The sequence below is a fragment of the Pan troglodytes genome, chromosome 20, assembly GCF_028858775.2.
Source record: "Pan troglodytes isolate AG18354 chromosome 20, NHGRI_mPanTro3-v2.0_pri, whole genome shotgun sequence".
Classification (NCBI taxonomy): domain Eukaryota; kingdom Metazoa; phylum Chordata; class Mammalia; order Primates; family Hominidae; genus Pan; species Pan troglodytes.
In genome coordinates, this window is record NC_072418.2 from 9,264,166 (window position 1) to 9,281,941 (window position 17,776).

Genomic DNA, 17,776 nt, shown 5'->3' on the forward strand with positions numbered 1-17,776 from the left:
TGTCGGGTTTAACAATCTATATCTTTTAAGTGGAGCATGAGGCCATTTCTGTTCAAGGTTAATATTGATATTTGAGGGTTTTGTTCCTGTCACAGCATTGCTAGCTAGTATTGCTAGCAAACATGATTTCCTTCCTTCCTTCCTTCCTACTTCCCCACCCTTCCTCTCTCTGATCATGTAAATAATTCCTGGTCACTGTAAAATTTCATGGATGGTTGAGTTTCCTCACAATATGGTGGTTGGATTCCAAGGATAAGCATCCCAAGAGAACAAGGTGGAAGTACATGATATTTTTATGACCTAGTGTCACTTCCACCATAGTCACAAGCATGCTCAGATTCAAGATGGGAACATACCTTCCATTGCTTGATGGAAGAAGTACCAAAGTGAAGTGCATATGGGATGGGAGATATTGTTTTAACTTTTTTTTTTTTTTTGCAAAATACAGTCTTCTATCTAGTATAAGCAAATTTCTAACTCCAACTCTCTGTGTAGATATTGATGAATGTTCTCAAAGCCCCCAGCCCTGTGGTCCTAACTCATCCTGCAAAAACCTGTCGGGGAGGTACAAGTGCAGCTGTTTACATGGTTTCTCTTCTCCCACTGGAAATGACTGGGTCCTAGGAAAGCTGGGCAATTTCTCTTGTACTGGTAATGCTCTCAGGCTCCCAGGGATGGGTCTTGGGTGGACATCTATCAGTGGGGTGAGTTCATGTATTTCTGAACTGAGGCACCCAATTTCTTATCTGCTCACCCTCTTCCACTGCTTCTCAGATATCAATGAGTGCCTCAGCAGCACGGTCTGCCCTGAGCATTCTGACTGTGTCAACTCCATGGGAAGCTACAGTTGCAGCTGTCAAGTTGGATTCATCTCTAGAAACTCCACCTGTGAAGGTATACATGACCATCTCTTTATTATTTACCTGCTTAATTAATTAAGGGTCATCTCACTGGAAGACCATATGAGAAAAGGATTTTCTCATGTAGGGATGAGAAAATTGGGGCTCAGAGAGGTAAAAATATATAGTTGCCTATATCTTTTTCTATCCCTTTACTTTGGGCCTGTGGGTGTCTTTACATGTTAGGTAGGTCTCTTGTAGGCAGCACATGGGTTGGTCTTTTTTACAAAAATTTTTATCTGGTTTAATAATCTATATCTTTTAAGTGGAGCATGAGGCCATTTCTGTTCAAGGTTAATATTGATATTTGAGGGTTTTGTTCCTGTCACAGTGTTGCTAGCTACTTGCTTTGTGATCTCAATTGTGTAATTGCTTTATAGGATCTGTGAACTATATGCAAATATTAAGTGGAAGAGCTGGGATATGAACTCCTGCTGAGGACCTACTATAAGTCAAACAATGGTATCAGAATATAATGGGGTGCACTTGTCTCCAGACCGATATTTCCCCCAGGGGTCATTGGCAACATCTGGAGATATTTTTGATTGTCCCAACTGGTGATGGTGGGGAGAGGTGCTGTGTATGGCATCTACTGGGAAAAGATCAGAGATGCTGCTAAACATTCTATAATGCACAGAAAGGCCCCCACAACCAAGAATAATCTGACCCTAAATGCCAATAGTGCTGAGGTGGAAAAACCTTATTCTGGGCTGGGTGCGGTGGCTCACGCCTGTAATACCAGCACTTTGGGAGGCCAAGGCCGATGGATCACTTGAGGTCAGGAGTTCAAGACTAGCCTGGCAAACATGGTGAAACCTTGTCGCTACTAAAAATACAAAAAATTAGCCGGGCATGGTGGCAGGCGCCTGTAGTCCCAGCTACTCGGGAGACTGAGGCAGGAGAGTTGCTTGAACCTGGGAGGCGGAGGTTGCAGTGAGCTGAGATTGTGCCATTGCACTCCAACCTGGGCAACAGAGCAAGAGTCTGTTTCAAAAAAAAAAAAAAAACCCAACAACAACAAGAAGAACAAAACACACAAAACCTATTCTGGGGAGATTCTAAAGTCTAAACTTCAGAACGTTCCCCTAAAAGGTATTTGAATTAACAGTTGAAAGTTATCTTTAATTAGCCGGGCGCAGTGGCTCCCGCCTGTAATCTCAGCACTTTGGGAGGCCAAGGCGGGCAGATCACGAGGTCGGAGATGGAGACCATCCTGGCTAACAAGGTGAAACCCCATCTCTACTAAAAATACAAAAAAAAATAGCTGGGCCTGGTGGCGCGTGCCTGTAATCCCAGCTACTTAGGAGGCTGAGGCAGGAGAATGGTGTGAACCCAGGAGGCAGAGCTTGCAGTGAGCCGAGATCACACCACTGCACTCCAGCCTGGGTGACAGAGCGAGACTCCATCTCAAAAAAAAAAAAGAAAGTTATCTTTAATCTTTTCTCTCCCTTCACATTAAAGCAGTCATCACACCTTGGGGAATCTACCTGCTAAATATGTTTTGAGACTGGGTGTGGTGGCTCACACCTATAATACCAGCACTTAGGGAGGCTGAGATGGGAGAATCGCTTAAGACCAAGAGTTTGAGACCAGCCTGGGCAACATAGTGAGACCCTGTCTCTACAAAAAAAAAAAAAAAAATTAGAAAATTAGCCAAGTGTGGTGGCATGTGCCTGTGGTCCCAGCTACTCAGGAGGCTGAGGTGGGAGGATCACTTGAAACCGGGAGGTTGAGGCTGCAGTGCACTATGCTTGCATCACTGCATTCCAGCCTGGATAACAGAGCAAGACCTTGTCTCAAAAATAAATATATAAATAAATATGTGTTGAATTCCTCCACTGTTTTCCATCCTTGGTTCAGGCTTGATCATCACTGCAGCAGCCTCCTCTCTAGTCTTGCCTTTTTCAGTCTTATTCTCTCCAATCCATCCTCTACACTGCAGCCAGAATGTCCTCACCAAGAGACAAGAGCTCCATCTTCCTGTGTCTAGTGCATTGTTATTCTCCACATTCATTTATGGGATGGTGACTCCATTGAGAAAGGCAAGGAGTGGTCAAGCCCTCATTATATCCCCCGGCTTAGTTTAAGAGATGTTTGAAATCATCTCTGCCTTTGCTACTCCATTTGTAGCGGTGAGCTACCACTGGGTAACAAATTGTCTTAAAAATTGGTGTCTAAAAACAACCACCATATATTTAGCGCTTGATTCCATGAGTTGACATTTTAAGTGGTCTATTCTAGCCAGATCTTTTGGTCTCAACTGGTCTTGTTCTTGTGTCTGCAGTCAGCTGATCTTGGCTGGGCTTTTGTCTTGTTGCCTCTCCCACCTTAGGTGTGAGCCTCATCCCCATGGTTGGGAATGGATCACCCCACTCTGTCCATCTTCCAGCCCAGGTGAAAAGGGAGAAGAAGTGTAGAGTATGCTCTTTCTTTTCAAGGGCATGACCAGATGGTGCACACATCACTTCTATTTATTCTCCTTAGCCAGATTTTCACCATGTAGCTACACCTAGCTGCAAGAGAAGCTGGGAATGCAGTCCTCAACTGTATTGTTACATTATTACAAGGAGGAGGGAATGGGTCTCACATGTCTGGGGCTCATCTGGGATGATTCATTTCTCTCCCATTTGGTCTTTTGTTCTTCATTAGGCTAGTCAGGGGCTTGTTCATATGGCAGAGATCAGAGGCCCAATAGAATGAACAGAAGCCAACAGGTCTCTTGAGGCCCAGGTTTGGAATTAACACCTCATTACTTCACTGTCTTCTATTGGTCAGTGCAAGTCATAGGGCCAGCTGTATTTAAGGGGTAGAGAAACAGACTCCACCTCTTAGTGCAAGGTATGGTAAAGTCACATCTCTTGCAATCTACATCTTGGGGTGTAAATACAGAGAGAAGTAAAGGACTATGGCTACTTCTGCAATCTCTGATAATTATGTTTTGAAACTATTTGCCACCCTTCTGCTTACATGCTATTGGCTAGAATTTGCTCTCATGGCCATGCCTACTGAAAGAAGGGACTGGGAAATATGTCCCACTGTGTGCCTGGGAAGAAGGGGGGAACATGGATATTGGGGAGCATCAGCCCTGTCTGCTGAAAATCAACACTCAGAGTGCATCTCCTATTTGTAGTCTCTACTCCTTGCTTTCTCATTTACCTTGACCTGGGTTTTCTCTTCCACTCTTCAGATGTGGATGAATGTGCAGATCCAAGAGCTTGTCCAGAGCATGCAACTTGTAATAACACTGTTGGAAACTACTCTTGTTTCTGCAACCCAGGATTTGAATCCAGCAGTGGCCACTTGAGTTTCCAGGGTCTCGAAGCATCGTGTGAAGGTAGGTGGGGGTGTCTTCTGAGAAGTCAGGTCCAAGTCTGTTTGAAAAGACAGCAGTGAGGGGATTAGGGTGGGTCTTGGTTGAGTTTGAGACTTTCATCTGCAAATCTGAAGCCAATAATCATTCATTCACTCATTAAAGAAATACCTCTTGAGCACTTACAGTATACGTGGCACTATTCTAGGCACTGGGGATAGAGCAGTAAATAACATCTCCAAATAACATCCCATTGGGGCTTAGGGCTTCCATATAGGAATTTGGAGGAGGGGCACCATTCAGTCCATAGCACCCATGAACAAACAGCCTGTAAGTGACAGAGCCAGGCTATGAACCCAGAATGTCCATGTTCTCAACCCCTCCACTGTGTGCCTCTTTTTGTTTGTTTGTTTGTTTGTTTGTTGTTTTTTGGGGTTTTTTTTGTTTTTTGGTTTTGTTTTGAGATGGAGTCTTGCTCTGTTGCCCAGGCTGGAGTGCAGTGGTGCAATCTCGGCTCACTGCAACCTCCCCCTCCTGGGTTCAAGCAATTCTCCTGCCTCAGCCTCCCAAGTAGATGGGATTACAGGCATGTGGCACCACATCCAGCTAATTTTTGTATTTTTAGTAGAGACAAGGTTTCACCGTGTTGGCCAGGCTGGTCTCAAACTCCTGACCCCAGGTAATCTGCCTGCCTCGGCCTCTCAAAGCGTTTGGATTACAGGCATGAGCCACTGTGCCCAGCCTGTTTTTTGTTTTTGAGATGGAGTCTTGGTCTGTCGCCCAGGCTGGAGTGCAGTGGCATGATCTCAGCTTACTGCCACCTCTGCCTCCCAGGTTCAAGCAATTCTTCTGCCTCAGCCTCTTGAGTAGCTGGGATTACAGGTGTGTGCCACCATGCCCAGCTAATTTTTTATTCGGGACAGGTAAGTCCCAAAGTGGGGTTTAGCTCACAAGGGTTCTTGGCTTTGCCCAAGAGAGAATTCAAGGGCAAGCCAGAGGTAGAAGAAAACAGCTTTATTGAAGAAGCAGTGTTACAGTTCTGTAAGTGTTACAGCTCCTGCAGAGCAGGGCTGCTTCATAGGCAGAGAGCAGCAGCTCAGGGCAGTTTTGCAGTCATACTTATACCTACTTTTAATAATATGCAGATTAACAGGTGGTTTATGCAAAAATTTCTAGGGAAGGGGTAGTAACTTTTGGGTCATTGAGTCATTGCCATAGAAAGGGGCAGTAACTCCCCAATATTGCCATGGCAATGGTAAACTGACCTGGCACACTGGTGGGCATGTCTTATGGAAAGCTGCTTCCACTCTGTCCTTGTTTTAGGTAGTCCTCAATTTTGTCCAGTGTCCAAGTCCCTCCTCTGGAGTTGAGTCCTGTTTCCTGCCTCATTACTAGCTTAGCATAATAGAAATGTATCACTCTCATAATAATTCAATATGGATATACCTGGCTGATGGGCAGCTTTTCTCCACATGGTGATAAAGGAGTTCAATCTCTCTCCATCTTTTGGTTCTTGCATTCCTTAGAGCCTTGGTGTTCCTGGTTTAGCCAGTTGAGGTGAAAGAGGGAGGAGAGAAGTCACACCCACTTCTTGACCACCTTGGCCCTGAAGTGACATATATCATGGCTCTCATATTCCATGAGTGAAAAGTAGTCACATGACCTCACCTAGATGCAGAGGGTTCTGGGAAATGTAGTCCCTGGCTGGGACACCATTTTCTAGTGAAACACGACTCCATATTTTGCAAAGGGAAGCATGATTTTGTTGGCTCATTGGCCAACTTGGCTCCACACCCATTCTGTACCCCACAGATATTGATGAATGCACTGAAATGTGCCCCATCAATTCAACATGCACCAACACTCCTGGGAGCTACTTTTGCACCTGCCACCCTGGCTTTGCACCAAGCAATGGACATTTGAATTTCACAGACCAAGAAGTGGAATGTAGAGGTGAGCACAGAGTTTGATGGACAATCCAGAAAAGACATTTCTCTTTGCTCTTCTGGGTTTCTTGATATTCTCCAGTTCTTTGCAGATATTGATGAGTGCCGCCAAGATCCACCAACCTGTGGTCCTAATTCTATCTGCACCAATGCCCTGGGCTCCTACAGCTGTGGCTGCATTGCAGGCTTTCATCCCAATCCAGAAGGCTCCCAGAAAGATGGCAACTTCAGCTGCCAAAGTAATAATCTCTTTGTATGTCTTGGCAATGGAATCTGTTTCTGGCTTTGGTTGGAAAATTCTCATTCTACCCAACCTCGGGATCTTCCTCTTAGTGTTGCCTCATCCACATATTGTTTCTTTTTCTTCTTCATCCATTTACTCTTTCAACAAATGATTTTTGGAGTACCTATTAATTAATTAATTAATTAGTTAAACAGGCCCCTGCAGTAGGCACTGAAGATTTGGTCCTGAATATGATAGGCATGATTCTTGTCCTCTTGTAGCTTATAGTCTAGGGAAGGAGCCAGAACACACACACACACAATTATTTAATTATAACTATGAATGAGATAACAAAAAAAAAGTGTGCTTTTTTTTTTTTTTTTTTTTTTTTTTCACCCAGGCTGGAGTACAGTGGCAGGATCTTGGCTCACTGCAAGCTCCACCTCCCTCCTGGGTTCATGCCATTCTTCTGCCTCAGAGTCCCGAGTAGCTGGGACTACAGGCGCCCACCACCACGCCTGGCTAATTTTTTTGTATTTTTAGTAGAGACGGGTTTTCACCATGTTAGCCAGGATGGTCTCAATCTACTGACCTCGTGATCAGCCCACCTTGGCCTCCCAAAGTGCTGGGATTACAGGCATGAGCCACTGCGCCCGGCCAAAACATAGTGTGCTTTGAAGTGGCTAATAGGATATTGATTATGCTCCAAGCAAACAACATTTAAGCAGAAACCTGAAGGAGGAGAAGGACTTCTCTAGAGGAAGAATGGAGATCATGCTGTTCTGGGTTATAGCAGATGCAAAGGTCCTGAGGCTCACACCAAATGAGGACAAGGGGAAGTGTCAGTAGACATATCTGATGAAGTGGAGACAGGTCAGATTCTGCAGGGTCTTGGTGGCTTGTGAAGAATTTTGAAAGGGCTGGATGCAGTGACATACCTATAAACAGCACTTTGGGAAGCCAAGGTGAGAGGATCACCTGAGGCCAGGAATTCAAGACCAGCCTGGGCAACATTGCAAGACTCCGTCTCCACAAAAAATAATGATAAAAAATTAGCCAGGTGTAGTAGCATGGGCTTGTAGTCCTAGCTACTCAGAAGGCTGAAGTGGGAGGATCACTTGAGCCTGGGAGGTTGAGGCTGCAGTGAGCTGTGCTCATGCCACTGCACTCAAGCCTGGGTGACAGAGTGAGACCCTGTCTTTTTTTTTTTTTTTCTTTTTCTTTTATTTTATGGAGTCTCACTCTGTCGCCCAGACTGGAGTGCAGTGGCGTGATCTCAGCTCACTGCAATCTCCACCTCCCAGGTTCAAGCGATTCTTCTGCCTCAGCCTGCCGAGTAGCTAGGATTACAGGTGCCCATCACCACGCCCAGCTAATTTTTGTATTTTTAGTAGAGATGGGGTTTCACCATGTTGGCCAAGCTGTTCTTGAACTCCTGATCTCGTGATCCTCCCACCTCGGCCTCTCAAAGTGCTGGGATTACAGGTGTGAGCCACCGTGCCTGGCCAACCTTTCTTTTAAAAAAGAATTTCAGAGTCCTTTCCCCCCCCACAAGAATAATGGGGAACCGTGAAAGGTTTAAAACTGTTAAATTATGTATTATTTATTACATTAAAAATATGTGTAACTTATTGGAGGCAATGAAGTATAACAAGCAAATGAATATATCTGATGTATTTCCAAATATAATAAAGATAATATCATCAATGTCGCTGGTTCTCTTATATGTTTCTTCTCCACTCTATCTCCTTGTATCCTCCTTAGACAGCCACTTGGAATTTTGTGTTTATTATCTCCCTACTTAAAAAAATATTTTCCCGTGGTACATACCCCTAAACAATATCTGCCTAGTATTGCTTGTGTTTGGAGCTTTGTAAAAATGATATACTACATATGACTATAGATGTATGTCTTTTATATGTATGACTTCTCTAATTTGCTGTTTCACTTGATTTCATGCCTCTTAGAGTGTAAGCTGTGCAGGGACACAATATTGAGTGAGAAGTCACACATATAAAAGACATACATCCACAGTCATACGCATGATTGCCTCTAAGAGGCATGATATTGAGTGAAACAGAGCAAATTAGAAAATTGTGTGTTGTAGTAAACACGTCCTTCATGTTGTAGTGTGTAGTTGTGGTTTGTTCATTTTCCCCCTTGTGTATTAGGGTAATAGATGGATTTTAAGTCAGGGAAGGGAGGACATGAAATCAGACTGGAATTTTCATCATATTTTGCTGAGGTTGAAGTTTGGTTTGGTTGCTGTTGTTTTCATCCTAGGGGTTCTCTTCAAATGTAAGGAAGATATGATACCCGATAAGAAGCAGATCCAGCAATGCCAAGAGGGAACCGCAGTGAAACCTGCATATGCAAGTATTTTTTAAGGTTCCTAGTTTTTGAGGTTTTCTTAGAAGCCATTTAGGTAGAATGTTGTTTTTGCAGTTGTAACAAAGGCAAAAGTAATAGTGGCCAAAACCAGACAGCAGTTTATTTTTCTCCTCTGTAACCTGCTGAGTGTAAGCTGTGCAGAGCTCATACCATGGCTCCATTATGCTCTGCCAGCATCAACACAAGACTCCCACTTTGTGGCCCAAGGTGGCTGCTCCAGCTCCTGCCCTCACATCTGCATTCCAGCTTGTGGGAAGGGGAGAAGAAGAAGCGAAAAGCACGGTCCTTCTCTTTAAGCGTATGATCCAGCACCACTTCTGCTTGCACCTGATTGGGTAGAAATTAGTCACATGGTCCCACCTAGCTGCAAGGGAAGCTGGGAAGAGAGAATGTTTGCCTATCTAAAATTTGAGGATTCTCTTAATAAAAGAACGGGAGAATATATTGGAGTCTTCCTGCCAGTGAAGGTGTTGATGCTGCAACTGAGTAATGTTGGTGTGGGGGTGTTACACAGCCAGCCAGGCCAGAAGGAATTTGGACATCCTGACTGTCTAACGAAGTCATTACAATGAGTAAAGACTCCATGACCTCTTTAGAAATCAATGTCACTATTCTAAATATGAGCTTGTAAATTGGCTGTGGGATTCCCACGTGCCTTGTACCACTGTTTTTCTTTTTTAATTGTGGTGAGGTACACATAACATAAAATTCACCACTTTAACTATTTTAAAGTGTGCAATTCAGTGGCACTTAAACCATTCACAATGTTACGCAATCATCACTTCAATCTAGTTCTAGAAATTTTTTTTTGAGATGGAGTCTTCCTCTGTTGCCCAGGCTGGAGTGCAGTGGGGTGATCTTGGCTCACTGCAACCTCCGCCTCCTGGGTTCAAGCAATTCTTTCTGCCTCAGCCTCCCAAATAGCTGGGACTACAGGCACCCACCACCATGCCTGGCTAATTTTTGTGTTTTTAGTAGAGATGGGGTTTTGCCATGTTGGCCAGACTGGTCTCAAACTCCTGACCTTGAATGATCCACCTGCCTCAGCCTCCCAATGTTCTGGGATTACAGGTGTGAGCACCGTGCTCAGCCAAGTTCTGGAATATTTTTATCACTAAGCAGTCACTCCCCATTCTCCCCTCCCACTAGCCCATGGCAAACACTAATCAGCTTTCTGTCTCTGTGGATTTGTCTATTCTTGACATTTCACAGAAATGGAATCATGCAATGTTTGCTCCTTTGTGTCTGGCTTCTTTCACTTAGCATGATATTTTCAAGGTTCTTTCATGCTGTAGTACATGTCAGAGAACTCCATTCCTTTTTATGGCTGAATAATATTCCACATGGACCACTGTTAGTTCATACATTTCCTCTTCTTTTAATATCACTGGTTGGGAACAGGCCCCCCAAAATCTGGCCATAAACTGGCCCCAAAACTGGCCATAAACAAAATCTCTGCAGCACTGTGACGTGTTCATGATGGCCATAACACCCACACTGGAAGGTTCTGGGTTTACCGGAATGAGGGCAAGGAACACCTGCCCAGCCCAGGGCAGAAAAATCGCTTAAAGGCGTTCTTAAACCACAAACAATAGCATGAGCCATCTGTGCCTTAAGGATATGCTCCTGCTGCAGATAACTAGCCAGACCCATCCCTTTATTTCGGCCCATCCCTTCATTTCCCATAAGGGATACTTTTAGTTAATCTAATATCTATAGAAACAATGCTTATCACTGGCTTGCTGTTAATAAACACTTGGGTAAATCTCTGTTCAAGGCTCTCAGCTCTGAAGGCTGTGAGACCCCTGATTTCCCACTTCACACCTCTATATTCCTGTGTGTGTGTCTATAATTTCTCTAGCGCCACTGGCTTAGGGTGTCCCCGATTGAGCTGGTTTCGGCAATCACTAAGTAGTTTTGCTATTTGTTTATGTTTGCTTTTTTTATTCATGGAAGGAAAAGGTGATGTGATTCTAATTCTGATCAAGTAATGAGTTTTAATTTCCCTGAGAATTCTAGAGACTCAGGAATTCAGAGCCACCTCATATGATGGGCTTTATGGGCTAATTTGTAGATTATATGCTTGGGGGAATACATCAATTCATGCTCACAAATGCTCTTTTTTTTTTTTTCTGGGACGCAGGTCTCCTTTTGTGCACAAATAAATAACATCTTCAGCGTTCTGGACAAAGTGTGTGAAAATAAAACGACCGTAGTTTCTCTGAAGGTAACGATTGGGTCTTTTAAATTGTGTTTTGAGTTTCAAACATCCTGGGCACACTTTGGGTGCAGAAAGATGTCTTTATGGCTGGGCGTGGTGGCTCACACCCATAATCCCAGCACTTTGGGAGATTGAGTCGGATGAATCACTTGAGGTCAGGAGTTCAAGACCAACCTAGCCAACATGATGAAACCCTGTCTGTACTACAAATACAAAACTTAGCCGGGCATGGTGGCAGGTGCCCATAGTACCAGCTACTCAGGAGGCTGAAGCAGGAGGATTGCTTGAACCCAGGAGGTGGAGGTTGTGGTGAGCCAAGATAGCACCACTGCACTTCAGCCTTGGCAACAGACTGAGACTCCATCTCAAAAAGAAAGAAAGAAAGAAAGAAAGAAAGAAAGAAAGAAAGAAAGAAAGAAAGAAAAAGAAAGAAAGAAAGAAAGATCTCTTTATAATGAATGGATTGTGAATTAATATTTAATTTTTTATAGCTGTAAGATTTGAAAAATTAGCATACAGTAAAATTACCTTTTTACTTGTATAGTTTGATGAGTTTTCTCACCTGAATAGACTTGTGGAACTACCACTACAATTAGGATGCAGAACAGTTTAATTATCTCCAAACATTCCCTTGGGCTTCTCCTTTGTAGTCAGATACTCCCTCCACCACTAAACTCTATAAATCCCTGATCTGGTCTCTGTCACTGGAGTTTTGTCTTTTGAAGAGTGTTATATAAATGAAACCACATAGTATGTGGTCTTTTGAGACTGGCTTCTTTGACTCAGCATAGTGCATTTGAGATGCCTGGATAGTGTGCATATAAACAATGCCATTTCCTCCTCCTCCTCCTTCTTCCTTCTTTCTTTTCCTTCCTTTTTACTGTTAATGAGATTCAGCACATTCTCATTGCTGTATATAACCATCACCATTATCCATCTCGAGAACGTTCTCATCTTTCTCATCTTTTCAGGGGGACAGAATTGGTTGGTGGTTTTTTTGTTTGTTTGTTTTGTTTTGTTTTGTTTGTTTGTTTGTTTTGAGATGAAGTCTTGCTCTGTTGCCCAGGCTAGAGTGCAATGGTGCGATCTTGGCTCACCGCAACCTCCACCTCCCGGGTTCAAGCGATTCTCCTGCCTCAGCCTCCCGAGTAGTTGGGATTACAGGCATGCGCCACCATGCCCGGCTAATTTTGTATTTTTAGTAGAGACGGGGTTTCTCCATGTTGATCAGGCTGGTCTTGAACTCCCGACCTCAGGCGATCCACCTGCCTCGGCCTCCCAAAGTGCTGGGATTAGAGGTGTGAGCCACCAAGTCCGGCCAAAAGCTAGTTTTTCTTAAGCTTTAAGTTGAACTCATTGATATTGTCATTTTCTTTATAAATCTTGTTATTTTTGTATGAAAATAAGAATAACACTTTTACTTATAATTGTATTAATTTTAAATTAATACATTTATTTTTATTCATAAAGTATACATTCATCCCTAGGGTTTTCAGATTAAATTTTGATAAATGGTTAATCCTATTTACAAACTTAGTTCAATTTCCTCAAATGTTTTATACTATGTTTAGAAATATTCCAATTCTCCCCTCCCGCTCCACCCAAATTTCAAGTACCTGGTGAAGAGGATTTACAAATCTAATAGGCAAAGTGACTTGGGTCCTGAGCGACTCATAAATCCACTCAATCGAATCTATAAATATAATAATTCAGATGCTGTTAGACATTCAATATGGTTTATAAATAGCCACGTTCTCTTAAATTGTTCATATTAAAATAACAAGTCTAATTGCTTTTTGCAATAAAATTATGTGGTTTATTGGTTAGCTTCTCTAATGTGTCAAACTGTTCCAACTCTTTTTTTTTTTTGAGATGGAGTCTTGCTCTGTTGCCCAGGCTGCAGTGCAATGGCGCGATATTGACTCACTGCAAGCTCCGCCTCCCGGGTTCATGCCATTCTCCTGCCTCAGCCTCCCAAGTAGCTGGGACTACAGGCGCCCACCACCAAGCCTGGGTAATATTTTGTATTTTTAGTAGAGACGGGGTTTCACCATGTTGGCCAGGCTGGTCTTGAACTCCTGACCTCAGGTGATCCACCCACCTCAGCCTCCCAAAGTGCTGGGATTACAGGCATAAGCCACCACACCCGGCCCCAACTCTTTAAATAGGAGATGTTTCTAGATTATGCTAAAGATGTCAAAAACATCTAAATTTAACACAAATCCTACTAAGGATGTTTAGTTTGCCTAAAATTTTCTAACTTTCCTGAGGATATAAAATAACTTTCCTAGCTAAGAAGAATAAATTTAACATATCAGAGGGGCGGGATTTGAAGAGATTTTGCCAGTTGTAGAACTGAGTACTATGTTTCCTGGAGATGGTCCTAGTTGAGATGTTTCTGCTATGTCAGTGGGGAGGGGAGTCCCACACCCATGCCTTTTGGGGATTACAGAGCTCAGGGCTTCCTGTTTCTCTTGGTCAAATATCTCTCAAATGTCCCGCTTACCCCGTGTTTATTGAAATCCTTTTTTTCCTTTTATCATCTAATTTGGATAGATAGAAACTTGTATCGCTGCTCAAATTTCAGTTTAATTTCCTCTACCATCTGACTGGATTTAATTCATTTAATGCATTTTCCTGCATTTATTAGGTTCTGGATTCCTTTTAGTTTTTTTTTTTTTTTTTTTTTGCTTAGGTCAGACTGTTTTTGCTTGGGTTGGACTATCACATGTGATAGTCCATTTATTGATAATAATCAATAATAAGGGGAATCATATGAATATTACTATTACTATTGTTGTTATTGTTTTTCTTACCTTAATCCTATTCCTCAAACATATCCAGTGTTAAGAGGTAGAGAAGTATCTTCCCCTATCTTTTTACCTTGTAAGCATGTACACACATACACACATATACATACATACACATACAAATAAACACACACACATATACACACATGTGCACACACATACGCATACATACAAATACATACACATATACACACGTGTACACACACATATACACCTCCCACACATGCACACACATGCACACACATATGTACACACATACACACATATACATATGCATATACACATATAACACATAACACATACATACACACATGCACACATACACATACAAATGCATACACACACCCCCACACACATTTACACACATACACACACCCCACACACATTTACACACATACACAGATGTATACACACATCTATGCAGATACCCATACACACATACAGACATACACAGACATCAACACACAGATACACACATACACATCCACACACATATACACACTCATGACACACATACACACATATATACATACAGGCATATACAAATGTACACACATACACAAACACACATATATACACACACGTATACATACATATGCACAAACACACATACGTACATAGGCATACATAGACATACACAGAGATGTACACACATGCACACGCATGTACACAACCCAACACATACACACATATACAGACACCCACATATATAAGCACACACACACACGTGCACACAGAGTGGAGTCATTTTATTGAGCACTTACTATGAGAGGTTTAGGACAGTGATTAATGATTCAGCCTCTGCTGCCAGACTGCCAAGGTTCAAATCGTGGTTATTCCACCTGCTAGATATGAGTCCTTGTTTCTCCTTTCAAAAATCAAAATAATCATAAATAGCCCCTACTTCATAGATATCTTCTACAAATTAAACAAGTTAATATATAAAAGACATTTAGAGCAATACCTGGCTCATAATAAGTGTGTGCTATTTTTATTTCTATATGCCAGAACATAAATACCATAATATAAAATTTTAAATTAAACCAATTGTTTCTAAACCAAATGCAATACTATATACATGATACTCTGTAATTTGCTTTAGTGAACAGTGGCTCAGAGACCCTTTTGCTTATTAATGCCTATAGGTATACTGCAATATTCATTTTAACAGCTGTATGGCTATCTCATTATTTGATTTCATCTTCATTTATTGACCCAGTCTGTAGGGCATTTAGGCTTTCCACAAACCATCCTGAGATGAACATCACTGGACTGGATCCTTGCACAACTTTTAAGTATTTCTGGAAAGATTAATTCCACGAATGGGAATTGCTGAGTCAAAGGGTATATGCAATTTACATGGCTATAGGTACAAACTTACTGCATTGCATAAAGGTTACATCAGTTTGTCTTTCTTGCTTGCTTTCTTGCTTTCTTTTGACAAGATCTCGCTCTGTCACCCAAGCTGGAGTGCAGTGGAGTGATCATAGCTCACTGCAGCCTTGAACTCCAGGGCTCAAGAGATCCTCCCACTTCAGCCTCCTGAGTCACTGGGACTAGCGTCATGCACCACTGTGCCTGCTCTTTTTAAATTTGTTTGTACAGATGGGGTCTCGTTATGTTGTCCAGGCTGGTCTTGAATTCCTGAACTTCAATTTGTATTTCTTTTTTTTTCTTTTTTCAGACAGCCTCTCTCACTGTTGCCCAGGCTGGAGTGCAGTGGTGCGATCTCAGCTCACTGCAAGCTCTGCCTTCTGGGTTCAAGTGATTCTCCTGCCTCAGCCTCCCAAGTAGCTAGGATTACTGGCATGTGTCACCATGCCCAGCTAAATTTTTTTGTATTTTTAGTAGAGACAGGGTTTCACTATGTTCGCCAGGCTGGTCTCAAACTGCTGACCTCATGATCCACCCGCCTCAGCCTCCCAAAGTGCTGGGCTTACAAGTGTGAGCCACTGCACCCGGCCTGAATTTGTATTTCTAATGGGGCTTCTTGAATCAGAAAAAGGAGCCCGAGTGGATGCCCCTTTTAATTCTCCTTTGGATGGACTCCCAGCCTATTCTTAATCAGAAAAAGGACAGCTGTTATTTCATTAATGAGAGAGAGAGAGAGAATGAACAAACACATCTTTCCTTGCAGAATACAACTGAGAGCTTTGTCCCTGTGCTTAAACAAATATCCACGTGGACTAAATTCACCAAGGAAGAGACGTCCTCCCTGGCCACAGTCTTCCTGGAGAGTGTGGAAAGCATGACACTGGCATCTTTTTGGAAACCCTCAGCAAATGTCACTCCGGCTGTTCGGACGGAATACTTAGGTAGGAGACACCCTTCGTGGCAAGGTTACACCTAGGTGATGATTTTGAAAGTTGACTTTGGCAATGGGATATTCCCTGGGTTTCCCACCCATTCTTTCCCCAACTGTTTAAAAACTTTGAATTCACAGCAAAGCAAGTCTAATCATATTAACAACATTTTCCATTCACTGAGTGCTTGGCAAAGGCCAGGCACTGTGCTAAGACCATATCATTAATTTATTCTACAAATATTTGCTGATTAGCTGCTATGTGCTGGGCTAAGGTATGACAGTCATAGGCTGTGCTCAAGTACTTCCTGTTTGCCCTGCTGGGCCCATGGTAGAATTGTACTTCCTGGCTACTGTGTGGTTAGGTGGGATTTGGGGAGTAGCTCAGGCCAATAAATATGGGAATAGAGTAGTTGCAGGTATGAGACTTTCCAGAACTTTCCCTCTGCCCATATGAATAACAGTGCTTCAGATCACAGCTGCTCCTTCTGCCTGGGTCCCAGAATAAAGACAATATAGAACATGGCCTCAAGTCAATTTACAATAGACCCAAAGCATTAATGAGATGTAAACACTTGTTATTTTTTAATCCACTAAGACTTAGGGTTGTTTGTTACTGCTGCAAGACTGATCCTTTCCTGACTGATACATACTTGATAGATAACTACTTGGGAATAGTGGTTGCTGTAGATCTTTTACATTAGCACCCCACTCCTGGTAGTAGTTCCAGTATCATTCACATAAACCTACGAAGTTCCAACCTAATGGATGCCCAGACGGCCAAGAGGTGGAAATAAAGTATTTGGTGGACTCCAACCAGTAGTGAACAAAATTAGCCTCATGAATCTCATATTTTAGTGAGTTGAGTCAGATAATAAACAAACAGACATCTGGTATACCAAATAGAGGTAGCGCTATTGAGAAAAAGTACAGCAGGCTAGGGAGGTTAGAGAGGGTTGGGATTACAGGGAGAGTTGCTATTTTATATAGCAAGATCAGGGTAAGTCTCATTGGGGCAGGGATGTCAGGGAAGAGAGCCACGTAAATATCTGCAGAAAGAGCAAGTGCAGGAATACCTGGAGAATTCAAGGAACAATGAGGTGCGCAGTGTGGCTGAAGTGGCATTGAAGATGGTGAGAGCAGTAGGAGAAAGGAAGGGAGATGGAAATGTAGATAAATGTAGGGAGTTAAGGTTTTTTTTTTTTCTTAAGACAGGGTCTCACTCTGTCAACTAGGCTGGAGTGCAGTGGTGTGATCATAGCTCACTACAGCTTTGCACTCCCAGGCTCAAGCGATCCTCCTGCCTCAGCCTCCTGAGTAGCTGGGAACTATAGGTGTGCACCACCATGCTTGTCTAGTTTTTAAAATTTTTGGTAGAAATGAGGTCTTGCTGTGTTGCCCACGCTGGTCTTGAACTTCTGAGCTCAAGTGATCCTCCTGCTCGGCCTCCCAAAGTACTAGGATTACAGGCCTGAACCACTGTACTCAGCCAAGATTTTATTTGAAGATGAAAGGACATTGGAAAATTTGGGAACAGGTATGGTATTATCTGGCTTATATTTTACAAGGATACTTCTTATTCCATTATCTAGTTTATTTTCATGAAGGGCCAGTGGGTTAGGTCCTGCAATGCTTGTCATGATAGAGATGAGAAATTGGAGGCACAGAGAGGTT

At 42.7% G+C, this 17,776-nt stretch overlaps 1 protein-coding gene across 4 annotated transcripts in view; it reads left to right on the forward strand.

Moving 5' to 3' along the window:
- Window positions 1-17,776, forward strand: part of ADGRE1 (adhesion G protein-coupled receptor E1) — a 55,102-nt gene that overhangs the window by 10,442 nt on the left and 26,884 nt on the right. For 3 of the 4 annotated variants that reach the window (XR_010153519.1, XM_063800465.1, XM_063800466.1), the window contains exons 6-12: window positions 496-894; window positions 4,087-4,233; window positions 6,022-6,162; window positions 6,248-6,394; window positions 8,662-8,750; window positions 10,913-10,996; window positions 15,938-16,115. Coding sequence is in view for 3 of the 4 variants with exons in the window: in XM_063800465.1 (XP_063656535.1) it covers window positions 496-894; window positions 4,087-4,233; window positions 6,022-6,162; window positions 6,248-6,394; window positions 8,662-8,750; window positions 10,913-10,996; window positions 15,938-16,115 (1,185 nt within the window). In the remaining variant the exon portion in view is untranslated. The remainder of the gene's footprint in view (window positions 1-495; window positions 895-4,086; window positions 4,234-6,021; window positions 6,163-6,247; window positions 6,395-8,661; window positions 8,751-10,912; window positions 10,997-15,937; window positions 16,116-17,776) is intronic. The other variant, XM_016934843.3, reaches the window with a different exon arrangement.